The sequence below is a fragment of the Oculina patagonica genome, chromosome 1, assembly GCF_052425735.1.
Source record: "Oculina patagonica isolate OP01 chromosome 1, crgOcupat, whole genome shotgun sequence".
NCBI classification, from domain to species: Eukaryota; Metazoa; Cnidaria; class Anthozoa; order Scleractinia; family Oculinidae; genus Oculina; species Oculina patagonica.
Genome location: NC_135758.1, coordinates 29901305 through 29929198, shown reverse-complemented (window position 1 = coordinate 29929198; position 27894 = coordinate 29901305). Strand labels below are relative to the sequence as shown.

General features: G+C 38.3%; 1 protein-coding gene across 3 annotated transcripts in view; it reads right to left on the bottom strand.

Annotated features, from left to right (window-relative positions):
• The window catches only part of LOC144662599 (uncharacterized), a 56582-nt gene that overhangs the window by 4966 nt on the left and 23722 nt on the right, over nt 1-27894 (bottom strand). For 2 of the 3 annotated variants that reach the window (XM_078523455.1, XM_078523446.1), the window contains 2 exons: nt 26775-26871; nt 23836-24578 (listed from right to left, as the gene is read on the bottom strand). In XM_078523455.1, coding sequence (XP_078379581.1) covers nt 24395-24578; nt 26775-26871 — 281 coding nt within the window. In that variant the 3' untranslated portion in view covers nt 23836-24394. Of the gene's footprint in view, nt 1-2691; nt 2840-2949; nt 3016-3652; nt 3944-4449; nt 4747-7965; nt 8508-9743; nt 9796-10404; nt 10686-11615; nt 11848-12879; nt 13174-23835; nt 24579-26774; nt 26872-27894 lie in introns of those variants that run through there. The other variant, XM_078523463.1, reaches the window with a different exon arrangement.

Below are 27894 nucleotides of genomic sequence, written 5' to 3'. Positions count from 1 at the left end.
ATTACGAATTTGTATTTTGCGCCCAAAATGTGTGAAATGTGGGAGGTAGCATCCCTTTTTATAGCAGAGTCTACGTTGAAATCCGTGGGTCTTAGGGTCATTCATTTTTCTGAGAAATTGAAAAATGAAAAATGAATTTTTTTAGTTGGATTTCATTTTTCATTTTTTCAAGATTAAGAACGACTTTTGAAAAATACCGTTTCCAAATTTATTTTTCAATTTTTCGAAAAAATGAAAATGGCATATTTTTGAATTCATTTTTCAATTTTTCCCAAAAAATGAAAATTGAAAATTTTCGAATTCATTTTTCAATTTTTCCCAAAAAATGAAAATTGAAAATTTTCGAATTCATTTTTCAATTTTTCAAAAAATGGAAATTTAAGCTTATCGAATTTCAAAAAATTCGCCATAAAGTTCGCGGGCCCACGTTCAGCGTGAACCAAGATGGCGGCGATGGAGAATCTTGTTAGTGAGTTGACTGTTCGTGAACTTATCGAAAATGAGAACAAGACTTTCGAGGAAGTTTCAGAGATTTTGCAGTCTATCTTCCCTAACGAGAGGGGATTTAGTATCAAGAGCGTGAAACGTTTTTGCAAAGCTCATAGTATTTCAAGACGGTAACAGATCGAAGATGGCGATCTAGACGAGATTGTACAATCTGCTATCGAGCAGGTGAGTTCCAAACAGTAATTCTGTTTAGATTGATCTTAGAACTTTGAACAGAATTGCTTCTAAGTTTAAACTACATTTGGTTACTTTCACCATGCCTGTGAAGAACAATTTACAGATATATGAAAACATATACAGGTAACAACAAATAACAAGTATTATACAAATAACATACATTATTATACATACAGAGTTTTCTCAAAGAGATGGCTGAGACCATATACTAATTACTGTCCACTTATTAGTTGTTGTGTTCGATGAAGCTTCCAGGTAGCCTTTTATCATCTTGCGACCAAACACTGGCCCAACCTTCAGTAACCAAATGTAGTTTAAACTTAGAAGCAATTCTGTTCAAAGTTCTAAGATCAATCTAAACAGAATTACTGTTTGGAACTCACCTGCTCGATAATACTATATTATTTCTGCTGTCATTGTTATATGGCTAAGATATGGAGAGCGACACTCCGGTGAAGCCATAAGCGACACAGAGTGTCACCGGCGGAGCGGGGGATTTTTTTCTTCGGGCGTCCTGGAATACAAAGCGGTCAACAGCAAACGCGGAAGAAACAAAAACAAGGTACATACGCCCGAAGACAAAATATACGCTCCGCTGGAAGTTGATGCACCGAACACAGATCGCTAAGGGAGGGAGGGCGGGGCGCGACATTTGAACTGTAGTCGTGGTGTTTTACCGTCGAAAGACCTAGAACTGAGGTGCACGCTGAATGGAACGGTTAATATTGCACCGCTACACCAATGAGAGAGAGCCATGGGGATAATTAGCCATTTCCACGGGACTTATGACCTGCATGCATAATAAAGTACAGTAGAACCCCGGTAACTCGAACTCGGATAACTCGAACAACCCCGCTAACTCGAACAAACTTCCATTTCCCTTGGATTTGACCCCACTTTTCAGTCATTTTTACTCGGTTAACTCGAACTCGGATAACTCGAAAACCCCGTTAACTCGAACTAAATTTCGTTTCCCTTGAACAAAATTTGGGTCAAATTTACCCCGATAACTCGAATTCCGGTTCTTGCAAGACGCCACGGTTGCCCATTGATTAGAGCAACGAACAGATCACGTATTTGACAGCCATTTTCCACTCTTATCATTAGAATGTATGGCCGTGTTAGAGTTTCTGGCAAGATAAGTTCAATTTGCACTGTACTGTATACTGTAGTACTGAAAAATCAGTAAACTATCAATTATTAACTTGGCAAATTAAGTATTCAATCGACTCCGATAACTCGAAACCCCGCTAACTCGAACTGTTTTTCGTTTCCCTTCAGAGTTCGAGTTACCGGGGTTCTACTGTACTATGCAAATGACCTTGAATAGCAGATTGTACAATCTCGTCTAGATCGCCATCTTCGATCTGTTGCCGTCTTGAAATACTATGAGCTTTGCAAAAACGTTTCACGATCTTGATACTAAATCCCCTCTCGTTAGGGAAGATAGACTGCAAAATCTCTGAAACTTCCTCGAAAGTCTTGTTCTCATTTTCGATAAGTTCACGAACAGTCAACTCACTAACAAGATTCTCCATCGCCGCCATCTTGGTTCACGCTGAACGTGGGCCCGCGAACTTTATGGCGAATTTTTTGAAATTCGATAAGCTTAAATTTCCATTTTTTGAAAAATTGAAAAATGAATTCGAAAATTTTCAATTTTCATTTTTTGGGAAAAATTGAAAAATGAATTCAAAAATATGCCATTTTCATTTTTTTGAAAAATTGAAAAATAAATTTGGAAACGGTATTTTTCAAAAGTCGTTCTTAATCTTGAAAAAATGAAAAATGAAATCCAACTAAAAAAATTCATTTTTCATTTTTCAATTTCTCAGAAAAATGAATGACCCTAAGACCCACGGGTTGGGACATGTTCCTCTTGGGAGTAAAAATGAAATTGTGCCTCGCCTTTAAAATTGGTTCTGATAGGTAAGAAAAAAATATCGTACGCGCGCGGAGTCAGTTTTGTTTTTGAGGATGGTATTACGTGTCTTGTAATTGAATTACCTTCTGCGCTGAAGTTCAAGCTGCTTGTTTTTTCGTGCTTTCCGTCGAAGCCTGAATATTACCATAAAAATGATGACGAAAAGGACGCTAAGTCCCGCTACTAAACCAGCTAACTGCGATGAAGAAAGAACATTGCCACTCTGAAAGGCTGAAAGATTTTGAAAAGTTTATTAATATTAAAAAAAGAGATATTTCTCAATACTTTATACCAAAAGAGAAATAATTTGATGGATCATAATTACCGAAGGCAATACTTACCAGGCGGTGGCGGAATTGGTGGTGTTTGTGGAGATGGTGGTGGGTTAGGCCTTTCCCCTCCTTCTTCTGTTGAGAAAACGGGAAGTGTGATCAATATTACTCTGTGTTTCTATTTGAATTTTGCTCTGCATATTTTTGCATAGAGCACATCTCGGATAAGTGAAACAATCTATTCATTCTTTAATCGTTTATATATAAACGAATATATCTAGCTGGGAATAAACCTTTGAACTAACAAAAGTCGCACGCTCGTTAAGTCTGTAGAATTCTACGGGAAAATGTTTACTACTTCCCAGTAACAATATTATAACTGGTACGTTAATTTATAAAACCCATTTACTTTACTGTCTGCTTAAAACGCAACTTCTTAACTTGTGCATCCGCCTTATAACCAATAACTGCCATCCACGTTCTTTTTGGCATTTAAATCCAAGATGGCGTCTTCTCTAATCAAGTCACGGTAGCCACCATCATTGGATTTATCCCGCAGATAATCCTGATGGAACCTCAGTGCAAACCCTTCACGTTCTCTTTTCCTTTTACCAAACTTTAAGAGTGATTTTACTAAACCGGTAAAATAGTTATCACACGTTTAGATTAAGTTAGACGCTAATCCCATTGTTTTCTTTTGTTTACGTTTTGGCTATTACTCACTAACTGTTATTGTTTCACGGGTTAAATAAAATCACTCTAGTAAACGTACCTGATTTTGTCTTTATTATCCATGGTCTCGACCTGTCGCTCTGTCCCAGCTCATTCCAGGCCGAGATTTCGATCGTGTACTGCCTGCCACATGCTAATGAGACAGTATAGTTAGTTGCCGTAACATTAGTGACGTTAACTTGATGCCAGGATACCTCGGTTATCTCTCGGTAATAAATCGAGTACATAGTCAGCGGACATCCATTGTCTACAGGAGGGCTCCATGTCGGATTGACATCACAAGCGGAGGTTTCTGTTTCCTTGTTGTTTATAACCGGACGTGATGGAAGACCTTCAATAAAGAAAGGCTTTGATAGAGCAGTATGTAAACTGTCGGTTGAAGAGAATTGAATTATAGTAAGAAGGTAAATGATGTGCGTAAGTAAATGACGTGAAAAAACTGCAGCACGGTCTGCTCAGCGACACTAATATTTCCGACTTGATTTAACAAGGTAACTTTTAATTTTTTTTGAAAAATCGTTTCCTTTCTTGGGCTTCTTAATACAAACTCCTGTAAAATCATCGGTTAACGGCGACCAAAAAATGTGGTCTAAAGTTGTAAGTGTTTGGAGCCTCGGATAGTGCAAACCAAAAGAAAAAAACTGAAACCAAAACTCAGGCAAAATAATCTACTGGAGCCAAATCACGAATATAATTATGTTATTAGTTTTACCCTTGATTAGAGAAAATGAAAATCTGAATTGGTAATATATCAAATAGAACTTATAAAGAATTTACATTTCGGTGCCTTTTGTTGAAGTACCAAGTTCCTATTTCATGTCGCAATACCAACATTACCTCCGCCTGTTTTGAAGTTCCAAATCTTGCTTTCATTCACATCACTCTCGACATATCCGTTCAGTGAGATAACTTCTATTTCATACTCAGTTTTACAGCTGAGCTGAAGCGTCAAACTGGTTGCATTTCCGTTCACGGTAACTGAGTGCCACTTGCTCTTCCTCGTGTGTGACAACACTTCTCTGTAGTTCACAGTGTAGTTCACAACTGGACACGTTTCTTCAAAGGGTGGTTCCCACGCCACTACAACAGTTCCCCCGGGTACATGTTTGGTTGTGTTTACGACAACAGGAAATCCTAAAAATGGTTTGGAGAAATATGTTTTTAACTGATCCTTGCAGTGTAATAGTAGTTATGGTAGGTAACTAAGCATACATAGTTGCGAGGTCTCTTCATGTACCTCCCTTTCCCTCCCCACGTTAAAAGATTGTGTCTTGTTTGTATAACCCCCTCTCTATCAGAAGTAGAAACTAAGAGCAAGATTCAAACCTCCTTGTGCTATTTATCCAGTAATGCAAGCTTCATGCACACCTATTATGAAAGTCTTAACTCAGACACATTTTGAGGCCAATAACTTTTGTCCATTTGGCTAATCGGACAGGTGGTATCTTGCATAGCCTCCCTACCCCATACACAAGGTGGGTACTCGTCGAGTACACTTCGCACAGATGTATAAAGAATGGTCACGCATCTGGACTGATGATAGACGACAGCTAAACCTAACAGGGAGCTGACACACTGACAGTGGCTTTTTTGAAGCCGAAACAAAAGAAGAAAAAAAAAAAAAAAAAAAAAAAAAAAAAAAAGAGAGATTGTAATGAGGAAAACAACTTCGTTATAGGCGAAAACCTCTTCCAACATAAAAATATTACACAAGATGACGGGTACCTCACCCAATCGAGCCACCAAAAGCGATATCGACCACATTTTGATCAACAGAAAGTGAAAGGGCTCTCTACAAGGTGTCAGGGCCCGCAGAGGGCTGTTTACACCAGTGATCACAACCTGCTCCTAGTGGGATTTGTCTCGCTGAAGCTGCGCAAAGCACAAGGGGATAGGTTAGGGGACAACAGATTGAATCCTGCAAACTGCAGAGAGACGAACAGACCAGTCCATTTTTTCAGAGGGGAGCTAAGGTCAGCTAAGGAACAGTTTATAAATTTTGGGGGAAGAACAGTAGATGAACATCGACTCCTTTAATCGGCAGGAGAAAAAGTCCTTGGTTTCAGAGAAAGAATAAGGGGGGAATGGATGCGAGAACAGGCCAGGAATAAAATAGGAAACAGGAGAGAAATCCAACAGAAGATGAATTCTACTCGTTAACAAAGGATTCATGAGTGACTAAGTAAAAAATAGATACTCAGAATAAGACCGAGAGGTGGGACAATCAGTCAGGAAAGAATTGGTAGAGAGATTAGTAGATGAGGCTGAGGAAGCTACCAGTAGACAAGATCTGAAGGCTTTTGTATTTAATAAAAAAGATGCTAAATAACGGTTTCTGAAGCAGCGACGTTCCTGTAAAAGACGCGTCTGATAATGTCTTTTGGGAAAAAGGCAGAGAAACTTGCGCGATAGAAATGAAAATTTTGAACGCATTTTTATTATGACAGAACCTGCATAAATGGTAGAAATCCCACCAACAGCAGAGGAGTTAGACATCTGCACAAATCCACGTACCTTGGAAGAGGTAAAGACAGCCATCAAGGCAATGAAGAGTGAAAATACAGGTGGAGTAGATGGTGTGACATCTGAAATGCTTAAGGATGAAGAAACGAAAACATCAGGCATTTTGACAAACATATTCAAAGAGATATGGGAAAGTGATCCCTGATGTGTGTAAGACGGGACTCATTATCAAATTGCCTAAGAAGGGTCACCTGGGAAAATGCAACAACTGGAGAGGCGTCACACTGCTCCACATTACCAGAAACAGACGGGTTTGCGCAATAGGCGGTTGAGCTCTAACCACATCCTCACCCTGAGGCAAATCCTTGAGCAGAGCAAGGGATTGAATACCCTCTGTATGCCAACTTCTTTGATCTGGAGAAGGCGTTTGACAGTAACCACCATGACTCCCTGTGGAAGACCTTAAGTGGCTATGGAATCCCAGGAAACCTGGTCAATGTAATTACGATGCTATACAAGTCCTGGCCAGGTGATCTGTAACATAGTGCTGACAGAAATCTCCAACGTGACTATCGGCGTGAAACAAGGCTGCATTTTTTCACCCTTTTTGTTTGTCCGTGGGATCGATTGGATAGTAAAGAAAGTGACTAGTAACGGAAGAAGAGGCAACCGATGGGCGCCGTCTATTATTTTAAAAGACTTTCACAACGCAAATGACACTGTGCTGCTCTCCCATCGAAATCAGGACATGCAAACAAAGGACAAAACCTAGGCAACTACAACATGAAGCTTCGGCCTCGAGACCAGTAACAGGAAGGCAAGACATTTGAGGATGAACAGCAGAACCGGAAAAGCCATCATGCCGAACGAGGAAACGGTCTAAGAGGTTGGACACTTTAACGACGTGGCTTCAAAGGTGTCAGCCAGCAAAGATGGAGAAGAACGGATTTCATTGGCAAGTCAGGATTTCGCCTCTCTTAAGAGCACTTGAAGATTCAGAAACATCAGCCACAAAACAAGAGCCGATTCTTCAGGTGCAGTGTTTTAATTAGGCACTCTTCTGTATGATGCAGAACCCAGAAGATGACCAAAATTAGGCATTAATTAGAAGTCTTCCAGAAATAGGTGTCTGCAAAGGATTCTCTGCATATTATGGCCGAACACCATCTAAAACTTTGAGCTGCACAGAATAAAAATAACAGAACCCTTTACGCAGCAATTGCGGCGGAGAAGATGGAGATGGATCGGTTATGTGCATGACCGAGAGTACCTTTGGTGACCCTCAGATGGACCCCTGATGGCTACAGAAAGAGAGGTCGCCCAAAAGAAACCTGGAGGAGGACGGTGGAAAAGAAATGGAAGACAGTGGGTGGACATGGGCCACCTGGTACGACAAGCGGCCGACAGTAACCAGTTGCGCTTTCTTTTAGAGGCCTTTTGTGCACCTATGCACGAAGAGGACCATGTAAGTGAGTAAGAAGGTCTCTAATCGCGTAGAAATTTTACAAGTAGAAGTATGTAAAAGGCATTTAGGTATTTAAAAGGATCTGTGCCCCGCAAAAAAAAAAAAAAAAAAACCTAGGAACACAATTGGTACATTTATGTATTTTCGGAAGTAACCAAATGTCGTATTAAGAAAAGTAAGGTAGTATTCCTTTTCGAAGGAATACGAAAGGGATACCTCTTCCATCGAAAATGGTGTATGAGAGAGTAAGGGTTCCCTCCGGGTGCCTCCTCTTATAAACATTTTTTGAGTACTTATCTCGGTCAACCCATGGTGCCAGGATTGACATAGGTATCCGCCAGACTATTATATCAGAAAATTCGCGTCTCTTTTCGGCTATTTTTGATGTTTACTTAACTTTCTTTCAATTAAATTGGAAAGCTCACCTCTCAGTTTATTAATTTGTTCCAGCGACAGTGCCGTGCCAAAGACGTAAAGATCCATCACTGATCCATAAAAGTGGTGTGTTTCCCTGTTACCAACCTCACCAATCAGGTATTGCAATCCTGTCGGCGGAGAGAACGTATTTCCAAGGAAATGTGATCCCTTCCCCTTTATTTTACCGTCAGCATAGATCAACACGGACCCAGTCACCTGATCCCACGTGACAGCCACGTGGGTCCAATTGTCCATAGTGATATTAGCACTCTCTAAAGACCATATTGTATTATTTCCCTTTTGCTGGCGTTGTAATTTGATCGTCTGGTTTATTCTGCTTAGCAGAAACTGTCTTGGGTTATACCAGTCGCTGTAAATCGCTCCCAACTTATCGGAGGCAGATTTCGGCTGTTTAATCCAAAAGGCAATAGTGAAACTCCTACCGTTGAAATTGATTATCGGTGCACTGGCGAAGGAATTTGTTTGGTTGAAATATACAGCTTTACTGCCAGGACACCTTCCTCTGATTAAGGATGGCGATCCAATTAAACTGAAATAGAAAACAAAATCTGATTTTCGCTCAAACATGTACACAGTAATGAACAATATCTTGCAAATTTGTTAAATGATGACCCCTCCTCTTTCTATGCACACTGGAATTGAAGGAGAAGCCGGCTATGTCCTATGCACATTGGATTAAAAGGAAAAGCCGGCTATATGGTTCGTGATGTTTTTAGCGTTTTTTGTGCTCGTAAGATGCAAAGTTATTTCCAAACTAGATGATCCTTGTCTGGATGTGATCAGTAACTGTGTACTTTATTCAATGTCGTAACTACTAGCTGGCTGCAAGTCCTCTACTACTGAAGAGTCTTGAGGAACTGCAATATTCGCTATGTTAGGTTTGGATGCTAGTCCAGACAGTCGCTTCTACGCCCCCAGAAGAATTTTATCATGTGTAAATTGCTAAAACAATTCGATGGTACTCATTTATACTTGGATGTAGGGACACACCGAGAGAGCGAAATGTCTCCATCAAGAACACGGCACAACTTCCAGCGCAACTATCGAGCCCAGATTTCTCAATCTGGAGTCAGCGCAATAATCATTAGACTTTGCGGGAGACTACCGTATTTAATAGAATAAGCGCCGCCCCCGAATAAGCGCCGCCCTCGAATAAGCGCCGTATTTGGGACAAAAAAGGTAATAAGCGCCGCTAAGCGCCGGGTCCCGGTGCGGCGGTTATTAAGTCCGTTAAATTAAAATCAGCACTGCAAAGCAACTCTAAAACAAACTTGGACATTTCTTTTCATTAAAAGCGATGTTTTGCGTTCAAAGTGATTGTTTTACCACTCGTCTATTAGTTTTTCTATCCAACATTCTTACAGTACATAGATTTGGAAATGTTGTGAAGGCCGCGAACTTTGCCAGGACAGCTAGCGCTAATTTTATCTTCAGCAAGAGAAGAATGCTGACAATCAAAATATGCTATTTTCAATTACTGTAAAAGATTAGATTCTTTGTGGCGTCAAATTTTAAATAAACGCCGCCCTCAAATAAGCGCCGCCCTCGAATAAGCGCCGCACTTGAAGCGCAAAGAATTTAATAAGCGCCGCGGCGCCTTTTCGAGTAAATACGGGTGTGCCTTTCGATAGACGTTTTGGAACAAAGTGTCAATTAAAAAAAAAAACAACAATCATAACTGCGATATCATAGGAACAGCACTCATAGCTTATATCATTATGGTCTAGATTTCTAAAGTTTCGGCGTTAGACACTAAACGACCAACCTTATGTCCTTGTCTTGTCCATTCAGCATCCAGTGGCCAAGAACTACCATATCTGAAAACAAAATGATAATTATTAATAATAGACAGTACTTATTGTTTACTTGTGTACATTTCTATAAATTATTTTGCATGTAGAGGTCAGTTGTAGTACAGTAAAAACCCGCAAACCTTCTAAAAGTGCCTATTTAAGCTGGAATACTCAAAAGTAACGTCTCGGTACCCTTGCTAAGGTTTTTCTGCCTCTTTTCCGGAGCAATGAAACATATTATCCCATGGTCTTCCAACTCGCAAACCCTGGGGCAAATTTTCCCATATCTTAATGCATCTGGGTCCAGGTGGCTCTGTGTGTTGGCTTACGTGGTAAGAATATATTACACACCTAATGACTGTTCCGAGGGAAACAGTTAATTTTGTTTTCCGAGAATCTCAAAATCTCAACATTGAGATTCGAGGGAAACAAAAGTTTACTGGTTTCTTGAGAGATCAGTCATTAAGTGTTCTGTTATAAAGCCCGACGACGGCTTTAAAAATGGCGCTCGTCGGTCAACATTCGCGGGTACTATTGCCATGTGACCTCAAATGAGCCAATAAGCCTTGCGCGTTGTTGGGGAAAAAGCTCTAGCTATGTAACAATGATATATTAAATACTGAGAGTGTGTACCTTGAGGCCTCATCCTGCAGCATCTAATCATTTCAATACAGTTCTGCTTGTCACAGTCCCCTTTGTACACGCCCATAATGTAATACCACTCCCGACACTTGCTCCAACCTTTCTTTTGTAGTGATTTCCTGACATCTTTATCATAGCAATCCTTTGTCATGTGTTTGAAATTTCTAGATCTGCAACATAACGCTTTTTTGATATTGCGTATCCCAGTTCCCTTTGAACGGAAGATTCCTTGAAGGAAATGTCCTTTAGGGCAGAAAGCCCATGTGTTTTTTCTAAACAACAAAATGATTATGGGAAATTAATTTAATGTATACTACAGTCCGGCTCGTAACCAGAACTGGATATATGATTTCCTGTAATCTGATTTGCTCACTCACTGACCAAAACATCTGACCGCGAAAGGACTAAGCTCTAGTGTGTCGGTAAGCAAATATGGCGTCGGCCCTCGAGTCTCCCATGAAAGAATATAACAAGCTCGAATAGCAATAGAATCCCGATTTAACCCACGTTGTATTAACCTTAATATTACATGCTACTTGAAGCCTACAAATTGCTTTCAAATTGAAAGAACCGTCAAAACTAATAAATATGTAAGGTTAAATACACCAAAGAAATTAAAATAAACCAAATAAACAAGACTGGTTATACAAGTGAGTAAGAATAAGACGGATTACAAACTACGAAAACGTGGGGGAAAATGGCCTCTTTTTCATAATTCACTGTCTGCGATGGCAAGTTGTTTCTGCTTCACGTGGCCTAACTAGGTGGTCCTGGGAGGGGAGGGGTATTATAAAATCTCGTTTCACAGGCCAAATTTTGCTTGAGTCCCACTTTCTCAGCGTGTTGTTTTCCTGATTTTCTGAATCCTAGTCCCAGTTTTATCGGCTACTCGTTTATGATTTCCAGTCTCAGTTACCCAAATCCTATTTTCCCAGTAAACATTTGCCCAAATCTCAGTTCCCAATTACCCCTTGAGACCTCTTTCTTCCATTGGCTCAAAACCCACGCGTCAAGTCATATACGTTTATCTGGCTAATCAGACTGAACAACTGCAGAAAGCCAGTTAAAGTTTCTGCAATCCGTTTTACTTTTCTTACAGTGTATAAGTATTTAATTTAATTTAATTTAATTTTTTTTTTTAAAAAACAACTGAAAAGCCCTTTGATCATAGCATAACATAAGACAAGACTTGTTTATCTGACCTTCTCAGGGGAGTTTTCCAGTCTACTGTTTGACAGACAGGACTGTCATCTTCGTACTCGTGTGGAGGATTACAACACCTCCCTTTTTTAATGTTATCAATCCCGTCAGGTGAAGAAAGAACAGCCTCATTTTCGTTCCACAGTCCGTTCACATATCTCCTCGATGAGCAGTTTGCCCATCCTGGTCGACTGAGGGCTGTTTTCCAATTTACATCATAGCAGTTGTTGTATCCTGTAATCAACAAGGCAAAATTACAAACTTGTCCCCAGGGCCCTGGCTAATCAGTTTGTAATAGACCTCTTTAGCTTCGTTTGTTTGTTGTCCCATTTCAGACCACGTGATGTACCCTTGAGAATTATCTCTTTCAAATTCAAACAAATTCACGTGGAAATGAATGAATAATTTAAATTAGACAAAGGAGCAATTCTCTGGAGAACATCACGTGATCTGAAATGGGCAATTTACATACGTAGCTAAAGAGGTCTATTAAGCGAAAACATTGTATCAGTGCATAGCTTTTCACGGGACTCATTTCTATTGTCTAGAATCAGTACCGTATCTGGTCTACAAAATCGATTTTATAGAATGAAACGGTTGTTTTGGAAGCTAAAAGATTGTCCTAGAAATGACCAGTTGCCTGGAATCGAAGGATCATGTATCTTTGTCTCGGATCGCTATATCGGTTGATAAGTAGTAAGTAAGTAAAAACGTTATTGCCGTGTCTATGTGTTTAGCCCTTGTGGACTTATTGGGGACACTAATTAAAGATACTTAAAAACTAGAAATATTTAAAAATACTAGCTTAAATCGTTTAAAATACTTAACTTATAACTAATATGTACAATATAATCTATGCACTTCAGAGCCTACATCAGTCACTGTTATTTTCTACATAGTCTGATAGATTCAGTAATAGTAAGCAAGCATGCAAGCAAAATTATTCAATACCCCTTAGGAAACGTCATCGCTACTGCATGCATTGCATGCCGTTTGTTGAAAAGGGGTTTGCAACTAAGACAACTCCACACCATAAACAAACAATAGAGTGCTAGGAAAATAGGGTAGAAAAATAGAAAAAAAAGAAAAGGAAAAGAAAAAATAGGGAAGAAAAATACCTAAGAAAACAGTTGACAGCGAATAGTACCCTTTATTACAAGTGAGAAGCAAAACAAATTGCATGATCAAATCAAATACAAAACGGCAAATGTAAAAATGTCATATACTATCTAAAACAAATTTACACTTACTTACTGACTTACTTACTTTTATCTTGAAAGACGTAAACATTGTTTGCCCAATCGCCTCCTTCACCGTCTTCCTTGCAATCGCTGCTTTGGCCATATTTGTAAAATGTCTTTAATGCCGTGTCACTGGATGCACACCATCCACCAGCTTGAAGTGCAAACGCGAGGAAATCCCTTTTGCGAGCTGCAACAGCGCACTTAGCCACTGGGTTTTGACGGTTCCAGTAATCTCCATCCAAGATGGGATCTGTTCCTTCAAGTGTCGGAATCGCACGATCGGCGGTGTCTATATAGCATCCAACACCTTTATAATCTATTTAAACAGCAGAATGTTCAATTAATCGAAATATTTAGAAAATTAAAACGATTTCTGTGTTTCAATATAGTCATTGCAAACGAGTTCGAGAACGAGAAAAGTTGCAGAAATACCAAGTGCTTGCATAACTCGCTAAAAGCATAGATGGAAAGGAAGTTTTTTCATTTTCCTTTTTATACAAAAAAATCTCCGACCGTTTCATAGAGTTGTTGCAAATGACTTTCGACCAATCACAGTAAAAAATAACTTAATTATTGCACAAAAAGGCGTGAAAAAGGAAAATGTTTGAGACGTTTTAACAATTGTGTGCGCATTTGTATGAATGTAGTACCCCCTCCCCCAATTGTTTTAGTTGAACGGTAATACCTTTTATGTAATAGACCTGATTAGCCAACGAGCCACCTCCCTCACCATCACTTTTACAATTCGAGGATATTCCATATTTATTGAATGTGTTTTCGGCAGTATCACTCGATGAGCACCATCCACCATCCTGAAGAGCGAAAACTTTAAAGCCTCGTTTTTTGGCCGCTTCGTAGCATTTCCCGATTGGGTCATTTCTCGACGTTGCGTTGCCATCCAAGATGTCATCTTGCCCTTCTAATGTTGGGATTGCGTGCTCTGAAGTGTCGTTGTAACAACCAATCTTCTCAATTGCTGCGTAATAAAGTATTAATTAGTCCTTTTGCTAACCACTGAATTGACTTTAGTAACGGATGTGCTGAAAAAGAAAAAACCTTGGTTCACAGCGGGGGGCAGCTCTAGTGTCAACTATTTCTAGTAATCACTCTTTATACTGACCATTTTATACCACTGATCCCAGTAAGAATACATCATTGTAAATTATGTTTACCGTCGATTTGCGTGCAGCACTGTCCACTGTATCCAATTTTACAAAGGCACTCTCCATCTCTTCCAGAAATCGGAGTTCCGCCATTAGGACATCCCGTATTACAAGAAAGGGTTTCACCTAGTGGGGGACAGAGTCCACCGCAATTGGGAAAAGTTGTGATAGGTCGTACACGTATCTTTGTCCCTCCGTCGCCACAGGGTTGGCTACAAGGGGTCCACGGGCCCCATGGACCCACTTCGCATTGTTTGCACCACTGCATTTCCACTTGGTCATTTATCAGGACAAGAGTAAGGACCAGACAATACAAACACAATCTTGACAGCATTGTCTCTAGCTTTTTGTCAAACTAAAAAAAAGAGAGAAAACCGATTGGACGGCTACACCGCTTTAGTCACGTGCTTGGTGTGTTTGGGCAATATATGAAAATAATGTTTCAATGGACATAAGCACAAACACAAGCCGACAAGAACCAGCATATATTATATTCAGATTAAATCTAAACATGTCTACTGATAAAATGGTTGGAGCAAATTATGCGAGGAGAAAAAAAAATTTACATTTGTAATTATAACATGAATAAAATTTATTACAATAAAAGAAAATACAAAAGAAAATGCAAAAGAACGGGATATGTTGTAATATTAATAAAGATTCGTATTTGTTAAATAATTAAATTCATTTTCATCGATGGACTCACTGTCTAGCTTAATAATAATAATAATAACGAATTTTTAAACAGGATGACCCTTCAGCACATGAGTACTGTTATCAAAGGGGTCCTGTAAAAAGAAAAATATACAACAATATAAAAATAAATCATATAAAAGAATAAAAAGTTAAAAAGTTAAAAATCTATTAAAGCTTAAATTAGTTAGTAATATAAAACACGGCATGCAGATCACAAACTTGTAGAACTGTAAGCGAAAGATCATTTGTTTTAAATCATTTTTTCAATAGCTCAGAATAGCTTAGTAGTTTGTTTTGACGAAATATATGGTTCTTTTATTCACGTTGGCAGGTGAAATAAAGTTTCTCGGTCATTTCTATTCAACGTAAATTGTTCATAAAATAAAATTAATGTGTTTTTCTAATCTTTGAACCGATATCTTTTTATGAAAAAAAAAATCTATTACCGGAGCCCTTTACATTAGTGTTATATTCATTATAACACATTAAAACACATTAAAATACAGGCAAACCTAATTTCTCAGTTTCATGCAGAGGCTCATTCATTTTATTTTGCCTTTTATGTAATTTTATGTCTGTTGGCTGGTTGCCAAAATAAACCCGCGAAAAAAAACGATATTTTTTTACGATTGAAACATTTTACCATTTTTGAAGAGAATGAGAGAGTTTTGAGATCACAATTCAATCATATTGGTTATTCAACTTAAGTTGTCAGTGGTTTCTTTCCGCATAACACAAGATCTAGAGGTATTAATTTTTATACATGAAAAGGTCGATGACGTCGAAGATTATGATGATCCCCAGATTTTTTTGCCATTCATCCTAGCGAAAGCTAAAACGATCATAAGGCTGCAATTGACTTAGCGACAAAATAATTGAAGTTTTATAATCAATTTAAGAATTGACATTTTTTGTCAACTTTTTACTTTTCTTTAAATATTCATGTGTTCTTTTTGTTTGTATGAGCTCACAGCTTAAGTCACGATGATTATAAATTTAAGCATTGTGAAATTATTTTGTCTTATTCTTTTGGTCGTTCGTGTGGACATTTAGATTTCTCACTTATATTTTGATCTTCCATCACATCTTTCATAACTAACGCCGCAATGTCATTTTTATACCAGGTAGTTCAACATAATGATAGCCAGTGGCCACATGCATTTTGTGTGATTCGAACATCGATAAGCGATCAAAAATTAAAGCATTCGGTTGAAAGAGCACGGATATCTTCAGTCTTACTTGAATTCATTTCATTTACTTTGCCAATGCGTGTTGCCATCTCTCTGATATTTCTGTACAGAGAAAAGCAAACTTCGACATACGAAGCTCGCTGTAATGAATTCGGATGTAAACTGATCAGTTGACTGATTCCCGCTTTAACGAGCAAAAATTACTCGTATGTGATCACGAATTCATCCTTGACTGAAGAACACTTTAGTAAGCCTTACTCAGTGAACACCCTTCATAAAATTAAATGTTCCAACATCCTATTTTAGTCATTTTAAGAGTTTAGAAATTTGAGTTGAAATAAAAGAATCGCACGCTATTTTAAATCATATATCCGGTGTACAAACTTATGTGAAAACTGAAGGGAAAGTTTAAGTAATATCAGTTTTCTAAAACACCAAAAGAAGGGATAGAAACCCAACATAATCAAAAATGGTTAAGACTTAGGATAACAGCGGATTGCGAACGACAAAGTTTAAACTGAGTATAATAGAAGATTTACCTTGTAGTACGGAAAAGTGGCTAAGCCCAAGCTACGTTTTAAACGAATGTTAGATATAATGAAAACTTTTTGTTTCTAAAATGTAAAACAAAGTTGAAGCCTACTTACATACTGTTGGTATGATTTATGTTTGCTTCATCGTTTGATGCATGTAGTGCTCAGGTTCAATACACAGTCTCACACCAAGTGTCACCAAAGAGTTCTCGCCTCGTCTCAAAAAACAACACAAAATTGCAAAACAAGTTACGTGAAGTAAATCAGGAAAAGACCATTTTATACATTCATACTTACCCGTCACATGTTATCAAATCGCTAATTACACCTTCTGTATATAATTAACGCACAAAACGCGTCAATAATGGCTTCGAAATTGTAATATCCAGTCTTATTTACAAGTTAAGCAGCACGTCGCTGTTTTAAAACGTTAACATCTTGCTGTAATAAGTATTTGCATTTATTCTACATCTCTCTAGTCACTTCATTGGAGAATATGGTGTTTTTAGTGCATTCTGGTGACAAAAAATTAATTTACTTTCAGCTTTTGACTAATTTCAACTTGAAACTTAGCGGTAAGAGCCTCGGGGTTACAAAGAACAGCAGCTGGTGTTTGATCTGAGATCACAAAACTGATTACAGCTGCGTAAATACTTATTGATTAAAAATGCATAATCGAAACAGTATGACAGGATCAGAGTGCTATGCTGCTGTTAGAATGAGGTAAAGTTCATGATTTTGGACATCATGAGTTACTGAAATGCGCTCTTTTTATGATTTCAGAAGCGAATGTTTGCCTTTCATTGAGATTCGGAGTTATGTTACAAGTTATGTTTGCATTGTGAAAGAATAAGAAAAAAGGACAAATGATAAGAGAGCACTTCACCCGATGAACAAATTAAAACGACATCATGCTAAGTAGCTGTCCTTGGCACCAAGATTTGTAGACTTTCTCAAAGTCCTTTCGACGCTTGATGCCTGAGGGCGACTTGGTGCAAGTCTAAGCCATTTGCAGCTGGAGCTGCTGGTTCAAACGCACGCTACTATAATAAAATTTTTACCTCTTGCAATTTTAGTGGTATCATAAAGAATTATATGAAAGATTCAAAATGGCGTTTTTTATTTTTAAATATCTGTATTGGTTCCGGAGATATTAAAGGAGAGGGGGATAGAAAGGAGGTCTGGAACCTAATAACGATGTTCTCACAACTTAAAACGCGGTCAATTTATGCTCCAGTCAGCGGTTTTTCGACAGTGCAGGAGCAGGCCATCTTTTCCCGCGAAGTGCAAGCTATAGCCACAACGGCAACGATGCCGTGGATTCAGTAATTGTAAAGCGGTCAGAACTTTCTTCGCTAAAAATGTAAACCCATTGTTTTAATTCTAAACTTTCGTCGTCGTCGCGTAGTTATAAAAACACAGACTTTTGTGATTTCGCATCACTTTTAAGCGCTGAAATGCAAATGAATGTACCAGGATTTTCAATGCACGTGTTCTCACAACTTGAAACGCGGTCAATTTACGCTCCAGTCAGAGGTTTTTCTACGGTTTGGGAGCAGGCCATCTTTTCCGGCGAGGTGCAAGCTAAAGCAACCACGACAATGATGCCGTAGATTCAGTAATTGTAAAGGGGTCAGAACTATCTTCACTAAAAATGTAAACCCATTATTTCAATTCTTAAATTTCGCCGTCCTCGCGTAGTTATAAAAACACAAAATTTTATAATTTCGCGTTACTTTTTAGCGCTGAAATGCAAATGAACGTACCACGATTTTCAACGCACCTGGGTTGTTGTTGTTAAAATTGTTTTGGCAATTTCAGAGGTATATATCCGCTAGCTAATGCCGGAATGACTTTTTTGCAAGTTGTGCGAACATCGTTCAGATTTCATTTACACCCGCTTTCAGTGTTACATGCATAGCTATCTTTCTACATCCATCTATCGATATCGTCTTTCGACGTGCTTTTGAAATAAGCCAATCAAAACCGATGCATACCGGTGTTCGTTTCATGCAAATGAGCCCACAATTTAGAAGGTCATGCAAGTGGGCTGTGATTGGCGGATTTCGATCCGTTTAGTTTGCTTAGCACGTGCAGATGGAGCATCATTGGCAAATACTATAATGGCACGCCAAAAAAGACCTGAAAAATCTGTCGCCCAGAGGCAAAATCCCGAGGAGGCATAATAAGGAAGATAAAGATGAAGTACATCTTCTTGTGTAATGGATTTCTTAGTCTTTCTTGAGATCAGAAACTGAGCATCAAGGATTATACGATATATAAATGAATGCCTTTATTAATCGGGCGTGGCCGATTTAAGGTTTACCCTTTGGTCGTCCTAGAGCGTAGTCTCCTGGCGCGGCCAAAAAGACGGGGATAGCTCGGGGTTGCTACAAAACCGCTACGGGTGACGCATACCGCAATGGTTTTCATTTTAGTTTTGACAGGAAATCGTTGCAGGCACACTTGGTCGACTTTTGGGTTAATGTGTAATCAGGTTGTGTTTTTTTGCTTCGGCGGAAGGACAGAGAAAAAAGCTTACGGGGCAAAGTACAGTATGGGGCCCAGTTCTCGGCCACTTTTGACGTAAACTTGTATTTCTTACCTCAGAAGAATCGCAGGAACTTAAAATTTCTCCCAGAGCTAGCTACATTATTCAGCTTTTTGGTGTAAAGCTATCGACCGGTCAAAAATTAATTTGCCCGAGCAATAATAAAAATAAAAGCTCCATTTGTGGGCCCAGTTCTCGGCCACCTTGGCCCAGTTCTCGGCCACTAAAAAGCTTGTCCGTAATTATCTGTAAAAAATGCTCAATTAATTTTCACAGTCATAAAATCACTCTGTAAACCTATTTATACTATATCGATCCCAAATTATTTTTATGATGCTTTGTTTTACTTTAGAAAAGAAGGATTTTAACGCGCCTAGTTGCCTATGTGCAGGTTCTGGCAAAACCGCATTGTGTGACCCGTGCATTTAGATGGTTTATTTTGCAGTGAAAAGGTCTTGAAAGATTTAGGTGTTGTAGAAATAATAGACAAGACAAGAGTCAGCTCAAAACTTAGAGATAAGATTGAACTTTATTTTTAAAACATTTATTTCTTTCATTCTGGCAGCAGCAGATGAAATTATATTAAAAACCAAGCGCTAAGCTGTGATAGCGAGCAGGGTGGCCGAGAACTGGCAAATACGCAAACGTCGCAAGAAAAAATTTCGAAGTAAATTAAGACCAAAAAATACAACGGTTCAACGAAAAGTTAACTAAAGCAGAAAGCTGAATTATTCTACGTTTCACATGCCAAAAATTAGCTCGTATGGTGGGGGCTTTTGGATAAAATACGAATTTAACTACATCCATGAATTTGGAGCCGTAAACAAACAACTTTTTTGGGAATGCAAATTCACCTACCTCCGCGTAAACTCGACGTGTGAGCTTTCTATATCGAATTGAACGATCAAACTCAAGATACTTAAAGCACATGAATCAGTCTATCGTTTGAAGGAAATACCTTTTTCTTTTGATTCAACTGGAGTGTGAAAAAACGCGTTAAACACAAAGTGGCCGAGAACTGGGCCCCATACTGTACTGATATTCACCATTGTGAAATTGCACTTACTTTGACAAGTTAAAGTTATTTTTGTAAATGAAAAAGGTAACGTCATTGATGTCACGCAGTGTTTTTTTTTTTTAGCAAACTAGATGGTTTGCTGGTTTCTGACTATGAATGGGGGTGTGATCTTGCGGTATATTTTTTGAGCCTGACTCCGCCGTAAAACTTTTTTTTTTATTTAGCAAGAACTGTGTCGATTTTCATTTCTGAACAATTGGTCGTCAAGTCGTTTGTCACAAAGAGTAGAATGTTTGTACAGCATGTTTTGGAATTATTTTAGATTTGGTTAGTAAGACGCTTCTGAAGACCTGAGCAAAACATTGGGAATGTACAGTATTAATAGGAACTTGAATGGAATTTTTCACAAGTTGGATAAAGGTATCAACTGAAAAAAATGGAATTCAAAATGAGAACTTGGATTTTGTTGTAATTAAATTTTATCGCGGATTGGATGCATAATATCACGGCTTTGAAAGTCTTCAAATAATTAGAAAGGTTCCTTTCTTCCTTTTGATCTTATTGTTATTTTCATGTATTGATTATTCGAAAGTGATTTTCGTTGATACGAAAAAAAAAAACGGGTTTTCACTGAATTGCTTGAAGTATTTTTAGACGTGATAATATTGGCTTAATCAAATTACATTGTGCACGAAATATTTGTTATTCTTTTGTCTTGAAACTTTGAGGAAATTGAAATTTTTGTTTGACAGTAGTGTATGAAAGGCATTTTATAGAACTGAATAAAAAATTAGAAACTTTGATAAAGGTTATTTCAAAGATTTATTTTGCCTGATTTTGAAGGGTTTCAGGAGTTTTAAAGAGTGCTGGTAAACGGCTGTATGTTGTTTGTGATTACGGATCTTATTTAGTTTCGAACGCTCTAATTTTTGAAAGGTTAAAACAGGTTAAAACCGGGCGGTTTCATGGGTTTTTTGGGTAGAAAGGTACGGTGGTGGTCAAAAAAAAAATGTTTAGAAAGGAATGACTGTAGTAGCACGTAAGTCGGAGGTTTGCGTGAGTCACGGGGTATAGTATGCGTGAGCTGGATTTCCGGCGTCACAACGGCATGTTTTGTTTACTGAAAGATACACTCGACGTTTAGTCGGCTTGGGAAACTATTTTAAAAATGAATGTTGTAATAGTTAATTAATAGTAATCTAGAATTAACCCACTCTCGATTGGAGTCTGTTCTGGATTCGCGCTACCTTTTCGCCGCGAAGGAATTTTGTAAAATTTCGCTAGTGGAAAGAGGTACTGTAAGAACAGTATCAATAACTCAAAAGGAGGAACTTCTTTGTAGCTCTGAATTAAGACGTATGATAAAATTTTAGAATAAGAAACTTTCGATATATGGTTTTCATATTGTTTTTGTCAATTTCCTTTTGTGGCAGATTTTTTGAGAATCAGCTTTTCTTTCGTGTGATGACAGACACAGGACAGAACGAGAGGTGGATGAGAAAGATGCCGAAGATGAATATATAGGCACCGAAAAACGACAAGAACCGTCAAGGACTTATCTTTAGAGGGCGGGGAGTTTTGGCATACTGTATTTTGAGGACTGGACTGGACTAGTAAAACGCGGACTAGTAAAACGCGGAATTGTAAAACGCGGACTAGTATAACGCGGACTAGTAAAACGCGGACTTGTAAAACGCGGACTAGTAAAACGCGGACTCAGGTAAAACGCGGACTTGTAAAAGGCGGACTAGTAAAACGCGGACTAGTAAAACGCGGACTTGTAAAACGCGGACTTGTAAAACGAGGGCTTGTTAAGCACGGACTTGTAGAGCGCGGACTTGTAAAACAAGCGCTTGTAAATCGAATAAAACTAAACGGTTTAGCGAGCGAAACAATTTGTGTTTGAAGCTCTTGTGTGTTTCTTCGACGGCATATTTCTAGCTTTTTTGAGCACTCTATGGTCTGTTTTAGCGTGGAGATGTTTTTGCAGTATAGCACATGTTCGTTCTGCAAACCCCTACTAAAACAACGGGATTGATGCTATGAGTTGTGTGCATATGTTTCTTTCTTTCCACTACTTGACGTCTGTTGAGTGCAGTCGTTTGTATTGCTCGCACGAGGTAGAACGGGGCCCGTCCAGAAATCAACAGTCAATCGTAAATAAAGGTGACGGGCCTACACGACTCCTACGTTCGTGACATTAGAATATTTGCCGTTAAATGTTTAAATTCGGTCTTTCGACCTTATTTGCTTCTGACTTCTTTCTGAGGGTACTGTTTTAATTTGGGGGCAGTATGTGGTAAATAAAGGTGACGGGCCTACACGACTCCTACGTTCGTGACATTAGAACATTTGCCGTTATATGTTCAAATTCGGTCTTTCGACCTTATTTGCTTCTGACTTCTTTCTGAGGTTACTATTTTTTTGAGACATTATGTATTGAAAAGAGCCGTAAGATGATTGTGGCCAAGGAATTCGAAGTGTCTAGAGGCGTTTTACAAGTCCGCGTTTTACTAGTCCGCGTTTTACTAGTCCAGTCCAGTCTACAAGTTAAAGACACATCAAGACCACCCCACTGTGAATTGCCATAGCACAGACAAAATTATAGTCAATATCTTATGTGTTTTTAAGAGAATTACATAAGAACCAAGGCATGTCTTGTCTTGCCTTACATTGACATGCACTAATTTGGAAATACTAAGCTCGTAACAGTTTAAGACAGAATCCATCAGGAATTTGAGTAACATTAATTTTAGTTACGCAAAAATTGAGCACCAGAATAATTTAAATCCTTGTGTTCTTTCATACCTTGTTAAAGGCTTGACATGTGATAACACCAACATAACACCAACAACAGTTCTTTATCAGTGGGGATTGAAGAAAAAAATGGAAACATCATCACACAGTTGACCCCCATGCAAAAACACTCCAGGATGTCACGGGGCTGTTTGGTGTCCGTCTGCCAATTTCTAACTTCAAATTCCAATGTTAAATTCACATTAAATTTTCAATATTTCTTAGTTGTCTAAATTTTACTAATTCTTTTAAAAAAACTATCACCTGCCAAACATCCCCAAAAATCACTCAAAAAATTACAAAATACCGCAATACATAGATACATGGGATGAGTGAAGTTTCCTTGGATTCCTTGAAACACCAACAAGATATTTCCGTTTAAGGTGGCTGATAATGGGTTTCAGTATTTCCCAGTCCTTATACTTTGGTTCAGGACTAAAAGCCTTCATCAATTGCTATTACAGTAATGGTATGAAACAAATGTTCAATCATTCATCAACAAGTTGTGATCATTTTCTTGACAATAGTAGTTCCCCGGTAAACAGTTGTAGTACTGTCCCATCAAAGTGCAATGCCTGGAAAATACCGAAAAGCACACGACCTTCAGGTGAAACCGCACCTTACAGTATTACCAATACACTGCACTTTGCTAAGTCTTAAAACTTTACATTGTCTATTCGTCTACTTCAATCGTTTATTTGTATTGTGTGAGATACATTTATAAATTGAAACCATCATGTCTTTAAGTAATAATGCAATCTCGACAACGTTCTAGATATTATATTATGCACACTAATACAGCTCATGCAAGCCCTGTGACTTACACAAACACAGTCGGACTGAGTGCTTAACTTAAGTAACTGCTTCGTGGTTTCTGCTGTACTGAACCCTGCCTTTCAAGGCAAAGCGCCCGATTTTAAGCTTCTCAAGCTTCTCAATGTTCTTGTTATTATTAAAATAGCAGTAAACAGCCATTAAATGGGGAAACTATATATATAAGCTAGTACAAATGCTAAAGCTTAAAGTAAGCTAAAATATTCTGTTGTATACCTCTTAAATAATACTAAAATTTAAATTAGTTAAAAAAAGTTAAAAACTATCTACGTGATACAATTTTTACTTAAGAACATAAAACACTTCATAAAATACAATCACTATAATGATCATCGGTCAGTACTGTTGAGTTCATGTCTAACAAACGGATTTTGGCCTGAACGATATACTGTTGGCCGATTTTTAGTGCACGGAAATATCAAGGAGCGGTTAACTCGTCAAAGGGTGTATAAAGGGACAACGCGTCTTGAGTTAACGATGACGTCAACAATACTAACTTTAAGGCCTAACTATTCAATACAACTCCAAAATGCTTGTCATAAGTTCACATTTAGCAAGAACGCTATTTCTTTTTTCTCGAAATCCTGAATAAATCTTTTTAAATAAATAGCGCGACGACTCGCGACAAAGCGTGACAAAGCGCAAATGCGTGACCCAACTTCGAGACTAGTTCAGCATATTTAAGTCCGGTCTCAGAGACCGGAATTCGCAGTCAGTTATAGTACTTTTTTCCCGATTGCCAGTCCTTTTCCGCCGCTAGACCGTGACGTCTTCATCAGAAAGCTTCTCGTTGCAGTAATATGCTTTTGACTCATCAAGTGATTCAAAATCCAGATACGGAGTGTCCTCCTGCATCATTTGTTCCAGTGATCTCGTCGCACTCTCAAATGTGGGTCTTTCACTGGGCTCGTCCTTCCAACAATCTAGCACCAGCTGATATCTGAAAAAGAGTCATACAAGTATGGTTTACTAATTGTGTAAAACGGCTTCCATATTACGTGAAATTTTCGCGACACGTTTAGGCTGCATTCATTATGTATGCTACAGGGGGGGACAGAGGATTTTTTTTTCAGCGGCTCGTTTTTTTATATCCCCCCAACGTCCATACAAATTTTCATAATCCCCCCATGCAATCAGCCGAAAAATGAATACCCCCCCCCCCCTCCTCCCTCACAAGAAATATCAAAATAAATATCTGTATAATAGTACACTACCTTATTATAGGAATATAACGAAGCATTTTAACAACGCGAACAAAATTTACGCGTAATAAAATTAACGCGAATTCAAGAAAGGTTCTGGTTAAAACCTTATAGTAAAAAAGTTAACATCAATAAAATTAACGCGAATTTTTGAAATTCGCGTTAATAACATGTATCGTTAATTTCCTATAATAAGTTAATATGTTTGAGATTTCAAGAGACATGTTTAATATCAACATCGAGAGAGCCGTTTTGACAGTTTATGTCATACCTATGCCAGCCAGTCTAAGTAGCGCAAATTAGGTATAGATAGCCTGCCAGCTCGTGTACGAGTACTACCAGGAGTATTGACAGGAACCTCCGTTTCACTGTCACTCTCGTCGACAAAAGCAACAACCTCATCATCATCATCACTCTCACTATCACACTCATCCACGGATTCATCTCCGCTGTCGCCATCCTCTTCACCCTAATTTTCCGGCCGTTCAGCATCATTCCTCTCAAGTGCGACATGTGCCATTATTCTCCTTATCTTATCATTTTTCTTCCCAAGGAGAGAAAGTTTATGACGGTCTTAATATTTGTTAAGTTCTTCGACGTATAGCTTGTTCATATTTTCAAACGTGGACGCGATAGTTTTCCAGTCATATTGTTCGTATGCTTTCATTGAACATTTAAGTGCACATTTGCTGTTCAATTTCATAAAACTGTGCACTGAATTACATTGTTTTCTTTTGCATTCATTGATTCAATAAAGTTGCACTGCTTAGACTGAGGTTGCATTAAATGTTTCCATTTTAGATGTTTTACTTTCTATGCTGTATCGAAACATTACATCTACAGGCCAGGCACACTACTTGAAAACTTCAAATAGCTACTATAGTCTCTCAGAATAATAGAGGTACCCTTGTTGCTTACAATCCTTGAAAGAAGCTGCTGTACTTATCATTTCTTTTTTCACTTTTTTAAAACTATTACAAAAGCTAGATAGAATCTAACAAAAAATAAGCATCCCCCCTAGTAGATATTTAACAATTTTCATATCCCCCCTTTTTTTGCTCTAAAAATTTGAGAACCCCCCTAAAATCCTCTGCCCCCCCCCCCCCCCCCCCCCCCCTGTAGGATACATAATGAATGCAGCCTTATTTCGCGATTTCGGAGATTGGATTTTTCGCGACACTTTAATTTCGCAATTTTGCAAAAACGTCGTATCCAGTCACTTCAATTTCGCGATTTTACCTACGTTACAAGTTTGATTATTTTCCTGACAATATGAGATCAGACGTTTTACAAGTTCCCGTTTTTCAAGAAACGCTGATTTCTTCGAACTATAAAAGACGCACATTACCGACGGCCGCCATATTTATGAGAGATACCAGTAGAGACAACGGTGAGAATTGTTACATCCACAAAGAACGTGGAATCTAGTGAGATGGCCAGTTCAATGAATGTACCGAAAGAGAGTTGCTTGGGCATGGAGGGCAGCAGTGATCATGAACTTCCTTTTCTAAACGTTTTATAACTAATAAATTCATCATTTTTTAATAATGGACATAATAACGGTCACTTCATTTTCGCGTCTACTTATGTTCGCGACACTTACTTTTCACGACACTTTAATTTCATGATATTTTTAAAATCGCGAAATTAAAGTGTCGCGAATATTTCATATAATAAGGTACTTACATTTTATTCATGAGCGCATAGTGCTCTGTGTAGGGTGAGCGATTGTGAATATAATGCAGAGGAATTTATCATGGAACCGGAGCGAGCAGCAAACAGGCTAGCAAGCAAGCAAGCAAGCAGATGAGATAGCAAGTCAGCAAGTAAATGCTACAGAAATGAAAATCAGTAGTTTTAAGGATACTGGCTCAGTTTTTTCACGTTTATAACGAACATAACAAGTGAGTCGTAAAACTGGTACCTTCACTTACAGTTTATCAGAACACGTGTCTGGTTTTTCCATGCGATATCCTGTCTTGAGAAGATTGTGCAACTCTTTGTTGTTTATTCCGGGGTAAGGATTTCCTCCTGTAATGAAATTTTGCTACAGATTTAAGTACGCATAAAGATGTATGCCAGCCACTTTTGGCCGCTCTTACCATTCAGATCAGAATCATAGTACAAACAAAGATACATGTATCGTTTAGTGGCAAGACTGTTTTGGACTTGAAGTGTAGGCTCAATCGGCCTACTATTGTTAATGTCAGGAATATTATAACCAGGAATGCCGTCTTTCACGGGGTTACGTCAGGGGGATTTCACAGATTTTTGGTCTAAACTGTTCTAAAATTTGTAGTAGCCAACTTAACCATGAAAAAATTATCTTTGAGCATCTAAAGAAAGATATAACCTTAATTTGCAGATTGTAATCAAGTTGCGGCTATAATTATCGATTTTTTGAAGACATGCTGAAACAACTTGAAAAGTTAAGCCTAAATTTTTCAAATTGCAATCCATTTTCATCCGAGCCATCCGCAGCCAAAGACGAAGCTAAAAAGTTTCAGTGCTCGAATATTGCATTTTTTAATAAAACTGGACCATTATTTTTAGTTTTCCTACGACACAAAGATATATTTGGCTGTTCAAAAATCTGGTAAAATCCATGACAAAGCCCCTTTAGCTGATAAAACTTTGGTTTCCCGGTTTTTTTCTTTTTGTTTTGAATTCGTTGAAACGTTACACTTCGGTGACAGCATACATGAAGTTTTTTAGTCCGCCATTACAGTTCGTTTACTTCTTGAATTTCCGATGAGCTGAAACGTCGGTTTGAAATAGCGTCAAGGTTCCTCTACTCGTTATTATTTGTTCTGCAAGGATATCTGGCGTTAATAATGAAGAAAAAGGTAAGTTTGTCGCGGAATTTTTAGTTTTGCTTGTAAACATTCCTTCGTGTTGGGCTCCGATAAACATTGCAGCCGAGATTGCGCAGTACGGACTGGAATTCATCTTTAAGCCCGAGTAAGTGACAGCTGAAATGACAGCCACATCAATACCTTTTGTCATCATGGACAATAAAATACATCTTTATTCGATATTATCAAGTTTCTTTGT